Raw genomic sequence first — 7,276 nt, 5'->3', positions numbered from 1 at the left:
TTGAAACTAGACTTTGTCATTTATCCCAATTTACATTGTTTATACATAGCATTGTTAGGTTTCTTCAATTTAGGAAAACCTCTTACTCTTTTTATTTTACTATTGTTAACCAAATTGTTAAAATTTACATGACATAACTTTTTGTGCCATAATCAAATATCTTCATGTTGTACAAATAGACATGTCTTATTAGATAAATCTAGATAGAACAAGTTACCTCTTGTTTGATCACCACTTCCAATCAGTTTACCATCAACATCAAATATTTTGGCATTTCTACAATGCAATTCAATTTTGAAACCTAATTTGTTTAACTGTGAAACACTCAACATATTATAGTTAAGTCCTTCAACCCAACAAACAATGTCACATGTAATGTTATCAGTTAGTTGAATTGACTCTTTACCCTGCATAAGACATGAAAAATCATTGCCAAATTTAACACAACCTCCCTTATATGGTCCAATGTCCTCAAATTTACTTCTATCACCAGTCATGTGATTAGAGCAACCACTATCAATTATCCATCTATCACTTTTATATACATAGGAGATTAAAGAAATTTTCTCATCTTCATTTGAATCTTCTTTCATAGTGACATAGACTACCTCGTCATCATTACTTTCAAATTCAATGTCAATTTCTTCTTCAACAATATCACAAGATTTCTTACATGTGTCCTTGTAGTCCTTATTCTTCTTGCAATCTTGGTTATCTCTTCTTCCTTTGTACTTGCTTTCTTTTCCTTCATCCTTGTCTTTTTTATCAGGACACCTTGTAGCAATATGACCAACTTTGTTCTATGAAAAATAGATTACGAGAAGTATACCTTTGTATTTTCCTTTAACTCTTCCAAATCTCCTACCTTTCAGTGCTTCAAGTTCATCAAGTTCATCATCAGGAATATCACTATCACTTTTCACATGTTTGTCTTTTCCTTTCTTGCTAAGAACTAGTTGTGATTTAAAAGTATATTGAACTGTAGAAAGAGTGTAATTATCAAAATTAGACATCTCAAAAGTAGTAAGCATACCAATTACATCTTCCAACATTAGTTCTTGTATTGTAGAAACTATAATTACATAACTAGGAAGTAGAGTTCTCAATACCTTGTCAATTATTGTTTCATCCTCAATCTTTTCATTTGCTCCTTGAATAGCATTGATAACCTCTTTGACTCTTGTACAATACTAAACTATGATCTCACCTTTTGTCATTCTCATTTCATCAAATTTACCTCTCAAACTTTCTAATTTGGCACTTAAGACATTATCATCTCCTTCATAGACGGTCTTTAGTTTATCCCACATTTCCTTTGAATTCTTGCACTCTTTTATGTCATCAAACTTAGCAATAGCTTAGGGTTGATGCAATCCCCAACATTGATTGATTGTGTTCTTGTTTTTCTTTGAGTTGTTGAGCAGTCAAAGGGATTGTTAAAAACTGGTTCATACTTCTGGAATTTGATTGTGTTGTAAGTTTTTTTGGAGCGCCCCTCGAACCATTCTCTCCCTTTTTCCACTTCTAGCCCGGTCAACCTTGCAAGCTCAGCTCCCACCATTTCTGATTGGGAAAACAAATTGGTGGTTAATCTTTCCAGTGCTTTTCTAGACCCGCTGACTTTTAATTTTGTCAAGCGTGGCCTCAATTTTGCTCTTGCCCCCCTTGAGGTTCCGCGTGTGGATTTCTTAGTGGAGATTGAGAGTGCCATCCATTCGCTCCCCCATGATGTTGCTGATGAAATTCGGCAGGACTGTGCGGTTACACTTAGACATGCTAAACCTCCTAAGCGTAACACCTCTAAGAGAGAATCCACGGCCTTCAACAATTTTTTGAAAAATAACGATGTTATACTTGTCAAAGCGGACAAAGGTGTAACATAACCTACTAATTCTACCTTGAAATTTTTAGTTTTGATTCAACAACATTTTGTCAAACAGTTGGTGTGCAAAGTCTGATTTATAATTTCTGAGTTCTTGTTCAGATGTTATAATACTTCTCTGCCAAACAATTACCATATGATCTGAAGAATAGCAAGGACAAATATCTTGGCACTTGAACACTACTACAAATATGCAATGTAAAGAGTTCTTATGGACTGATCGTAAATGTTCCGTACACTTATTCCTCTATTCAAGATATACAAACTTCATATAGCTGTGTACAAAAGTGACAGAGTTTGTAGTGCAAAGACTGTTACACAGTGACTGAATATGCAAAACTCTTTATAATTATGACACCTATACATTCATTGAACTATTATAATCGGGTGTAGAAGAACCTGGAAATAATATGATCGCTGCTGTTCGAAATTTGAGGATGGATGTCCAGTTTAGCAACCCATCTAATAGCTGCTCGGTTAGGGTATGAAATATGACCTCCACGTACACAGAATGAGGATTGTTCATGCGCACTATTCACATGCACTGTAGCAGCACTGTTTACCCACAAACCTGCTCCAAATCTCACCTCCAAATCTGTTGTCCATGCTGTTCAATGTCTGCAATGATATGCCTTTGGAAATGGAACAATTTCAATCTTACCTGTAGCTGAAAAATTGAAGCTGAATGCACACAGTATGAAGCTAATAGATCTTAAATCCCTTGACTCTGTCTTCCAAGAGCGAAAGGATTGTCACCAATGGAGGATTTCGTCTCCAAAAGCCAGCAACCAAACCAACCAAACTAAGCTTGAATTCATCAATCTCTTCATATCTCCACACCCCATTCATGGCTGTATATAAAGTCCTCTTAGAGGGTCGACCCCCACTCCACAAGCAATGTGGGATTAAATCTCATATTTGCATTTTAATATATTGTTTCCATTTATCACTTTAAAGTCCCAAGGAGATCATTTGGTGTCCCACTCTTGGGCACACATATAAATACAAAATATAATAAAGTAACCTTATAATATTAATTTAATTGAAGTTACTTTATTAAATAACTTCCGGCATTAAAATTCCATAGCAAATGATCTCGAAACACCACAAATGATAGCTCGTTAGAAAGAGCTAAGAAAAACACATCCAACCCCATCATCAAAATTATCATCCGGCTAGCCTGGCTGACTTACTAAAAATAGTAAGTCACATTGTAAATGCCTCCAAACGAACTTAGTTGGCCCCAGAACAAAATCGACTAGGCCAAAACACCACAAGATCCCGTCCATGTCCTTGTTAGCCCCCGGGACCACATAGAAGTAGGCTAACGACAACATATATCCAAACTGGTTAAACAGGGGACATTACAAAAGGCAATGCTACTGTCATTATGAATAGGCATGACTACCTTGCTAAAATGACAGACCTTCTCTCTGATTCTTGCAGCTACAAACCCCTCTCTTTCAACCCGTGCTCTAAGATTTCCAAGAATGTCAGGAAGGCCATTTCCTCCTCTTCTTTTGATGATGTCACTAAGAAGAGGCTTTTACCGTCCAAAGAGTTAACCCCTCGCATCTATGGTGTCCCCAAGATTCACAAAGCTGGCATTCCCCTTAGACCCATCGTGGACACCAGAGGTTCTCCCACTTACCATCTTGCCGCCCATCTTACCAAGCTTATCTCTCCGCTTCTTGGCCATTCCAACTCCTTCATCAAGGATTCCTCCCACTTTGTTAGCTTCATCAAAGAGTCCAAACTAGATGAGGATGACATCTTGGTTAGCTTTGATGTGGTCTCCCTCTTCACGAAGGTTCCTATTCCGGACGTCGTTGGTATTGTGGAAAGGAAAACTAATGTTGAGATCGCTAATCTGGTTGATCTTTGTTTAAGGTCCACCTTCTTCTCCTTCCAAGGGACTATCTTTGAACAAGTAGATGGGGTTGCAATGGGCTCCCCACTCTCCTCGGTTATTGCTAACCTTTATATGGAGCACTTTGAAGAGCTAGCCCTCCACTCTTTCCCCCTCAAGCCTAAATGGTGGAAGCGATACGTTGACGATACCAATGTTTGTTGGCCCCATGGTATTGATAAACTAGAAGAGTTTCACATTCATCTTAACAACATCTCTCCTAGCATTGCTTTTACCAAAGAGCTTGAATCCAACAATCAATTACCCTTCCTTGATATTTTACTCACTAAGAAACCAGATGGCTCTCTGGGACGTCGAGTGTTTCGGAAGGCCACGCACACCGATCTGTACCTTCATGCTTCTTCTCACCACCATCCGAGTCAAAAAGTTGGCACGCTTAAGACCTTAGCCTTAAGAGCCCTTAGGATTTGTGATGATGACCACTTAAATTCGGAGTTGACCCACCTCCGCCAAGTCTTTAGATTAAATGGGTACTCCCACAAACAAATCTCATGGCCTTTGTCCGTGCTCGCTCTTTCTTTTTTTCCCTCTCTGCTCCCCGACCCAACCCCTCTCCGCCTCCCGCTTTTGTGTCGCTTCCCTTTATAGATGGGGTCTCCCAGAAGCTTGCCAAGATTCTGAGCAGAAAAGGCCTTCGCGTGGCCTTCAAACCTTGGTTTAGGCTCAAGAATCGCACCCCCGCTCTCAAAGATTCCAAAGATGTTTTTTCAGCATCAGGAGTCTACAAAGTTTCTTGCTCTTGCGGGATTCTGTATATTGGTGAAACTGGTCGCTCTTTCAGCACTAGAATCAAGGAGCATAGTGCCGACATTAAACACGACAGGGTTCATCAGTCTGCTTTAGCGGAGCACTCATCAGCCACTAAGCACCACATTTGTTTAGAAGATGCCCAAATCGTATCCAAGGAGGACAACTATTTCAAAAGGAAGCTCAAAGAAGCTATAATTATCAACAGTCACCCTGTCAACCTCAACAGAGATGATGGGTGGACCTTAAACCCTTCGTGGATTCCTATGCTGACTAAAGACCAACGAACTTGATCCTTTGGTGTTTTGAGCCCGTCGATCTCCCCTCGCCTCCTTGCTCCTAGTTTCTCCCTAGTTGGTGGCCTGTTTGAGGTTGGTGATTGCTCTCTTCCTTTTCTTCTTTTCTCCTTCCTTTCGCTGTGTTGTCGGTATCTTTAGGACGCTCCCATCTTTGGTTCCTTTGTTCCCTCTTACTTTTTGGTGGTCCCCGAGGTTCTTTTTTATTTTTATTTTTTATTTTTTATTTTTTATTTTTATTTTTATTTTTTATTTTTTATTTTTTCCTTTTTGATCCCCCCTTTTTAAAAATATTTTGTTTCTCATTCTTAGTTCATTCTTATTGTTATTTATTATTTGGTCTATTTTGGTTTTACGTTCATTTATTTTTATTTCTATTTTTATTGTTTTTTCAATTAGTGTTATTATTATTCTCATTTTGTGAGCGCTTTCATTGTTATTTATCATTTGTTTGTTTGTTTTTATTTTTTTATTTTTTTATTCTATTTAATTTTTTTTTTTTATTTTTTTTTTCTAATTCATTTATTTATTCTTTATTACTTTATCTCCCCCTCAATCCACGTGTTCCCCCCCCCCCCCCACCTCCTCTCCTTCCTCTTGTTATATCTTTGCGTTTTCTCTAGTCTGCTGCTTATTATTATTTTTCTCTTGCTCTTCATCCTGATGATGGATCACTGTGTGTGATCCGAAACGTTGATGCAAAAAACTTACAACACAATCAAATTCCAGAAGTACGAACCAGTTTTTACTAATGGATTGTGGAAATCAAATGACACTCATCTATACCCTTCATGGAAAGGAAATTTGGTTTAAATGTAAGCAATTCGAAGTGCTGAGAATTAAGCTCATGAAGAAAGTGGCAGACTTGGCTTTTCTAAAAAGATGCAGAGATTCTTTTTTAATTCCTTCATTTGTGAGAATCACCCACCATCTTTGGAACTGCTACACCAAACGCATCTTCCATCGAGCAGGTTTATCCCTCCTAAGAGCAGTCATCAGATCTTCGAGGAAAACGATTAACCATTTGAATTCCAGGTTGTTTCATCTCCATTTGGAACTTGCCTCATCTCTGCGCCCGGATGTCTGGATTCATTTTGACACCTCCTCGCACGCCAGAGCTATGGGTCGGCAAGCAGAATGCATCAGCAGACAGAAGCGTAAGTTCTTGGCTCTTTGGAAACGTCACGAGCATCATAGAAATGTGGAATATTCAGCAAGTGGTCGCATCTTTTCTCCAGCTCATCGTCGTGGCTCCTCTGTCTCCTCTGCTCCCTTCCACCCTCGGCCCCAGCTCGGTTCTGTTCTTCCCAGCTTAGCCCATTCTCCTGCATCATCCCTCCATGCTGGCTCGCCTGTTTTTGGCACTTCACCTACTCGTCCCACCATTCCAAACTCTCGACAGTCTGGGAATCATACCTTTCGGCCATTGTCTTCCCCCGCACTTTCATATTCGGCTTGCGGTCATCTCCATTCTCCTGCTCATTGTCCTGGACCCTCTGGTTCCTCTGCTCCTTTCCATACGCGGTTGCAACACCGTTATATTCCTCCAGATGTAGCCCATTCTCCTGCATCGTCTTCCCCCCATGCTGGCCCTTCTAACTATAAAACGTTGCTGCCACTTTCCAGCATTTCTAGCTCGCAGCGGAATGCATTTTCTGTCTTCTCGCCAAGATCCTCCCCTAAACCCGCGAAGCAGGATTTACTAAAGACAGAGGAGCTCGAATTGATCCCCCATCAGTCACTCCATCCCAACGGATCCTTCTCTCCAACGGCTAGTAACCAACGGGAGTATCAACTTGGCGTCCAACCGCACAAAGGTGTTCAATCGCATTTACATCTGGGTACGTCCTCCTCTAACCTCTCTGACTCCTCTCCTTCTTGCATTAATTCTTTCTTGGTTGATGTTGCCTCTCCCCATTTGTGCCCGCGGTCTCCGCCTACCCCTCCTCTCGTTACAACCAACAGCTTTTTGGAGCGCCCCTCGAACCATTCTCTCCCTTTTTCCACTTCTAGCCCAGTCAACCTTGCAAGCTCAGCTCCCACCATTTCTGATTGGGAAAACAAATTGGTGGTTAATCTTTCCAGTGCTTTTCTAGACCCGCTGACTTTTAATTTTGTCAAGCGTGGCCTCAATTTTGCTCTTGCCCCCCTTGAGGTTCCGCGTGTGGATTTCTTAGTGGAGATTGAGAGTGCCATCCGTTCGCTCCCCCATGATGTTGCTGATGAAATTCGGCAGGACTGTGCGGTTACACTTAGACATGCTAAACCTCCTAAGCGTAACACCTCTAAGAGAGAATCCACGGCCTTCAACAATTTTTTGAAAAATAACGATGTTATACTTGTCAAAGCGGACAAAGGCAATGCTACTGTCATTATGAACAGGCATGACTACCTTGCTAAAATGACAGACCTTCTCTCTGA

At 40.4% G+C, this 7,276-nt stretch overlaps 1 protein-coding gene across 1 annotated transcript; it reads left to right on the top strand.

Moving 5' to 3' along the window:
• The first annotated feature begins 4,303 nt into the window (after positions 1 to 4,303).
• On the top strand, positions 4,304 to 4,852 carry LOC149543954 (uncharacterized). Its single transcript, XM_089795865.1, has one exon. It carries the CDS (start codon positions 4,304 to 4,306, stop codon positions 4,850 to 4,852), a length of 549 nt encoding a protein of 182 aa, XP_089651991.1.
• Positions 4,853 to 7,276: the final 2,424 nt, after the last annotated feature.

The sequence above is a fragment of the Cupressus sempervirens genome, chromosome 8, assembly GCF_028749045.1.
Source record: "Cupressus sempervirens isolate cs-2001-9-10 chromosome 8, ASM2874904v1, whole genome shotgun sequence".
NCBI classification, from domain to species: domain Eukaryota; kingdom Viridiplantae; phylum Streptophyta; class Pinopsida; order Cupressales; family Cupressaceae; genus Cupressus; species Cupressus sempervirens.
Note: the sequence above shows the minus strand (reverse complement) of the source record. Positions and strands in the feature narration are given on the sequence as shown.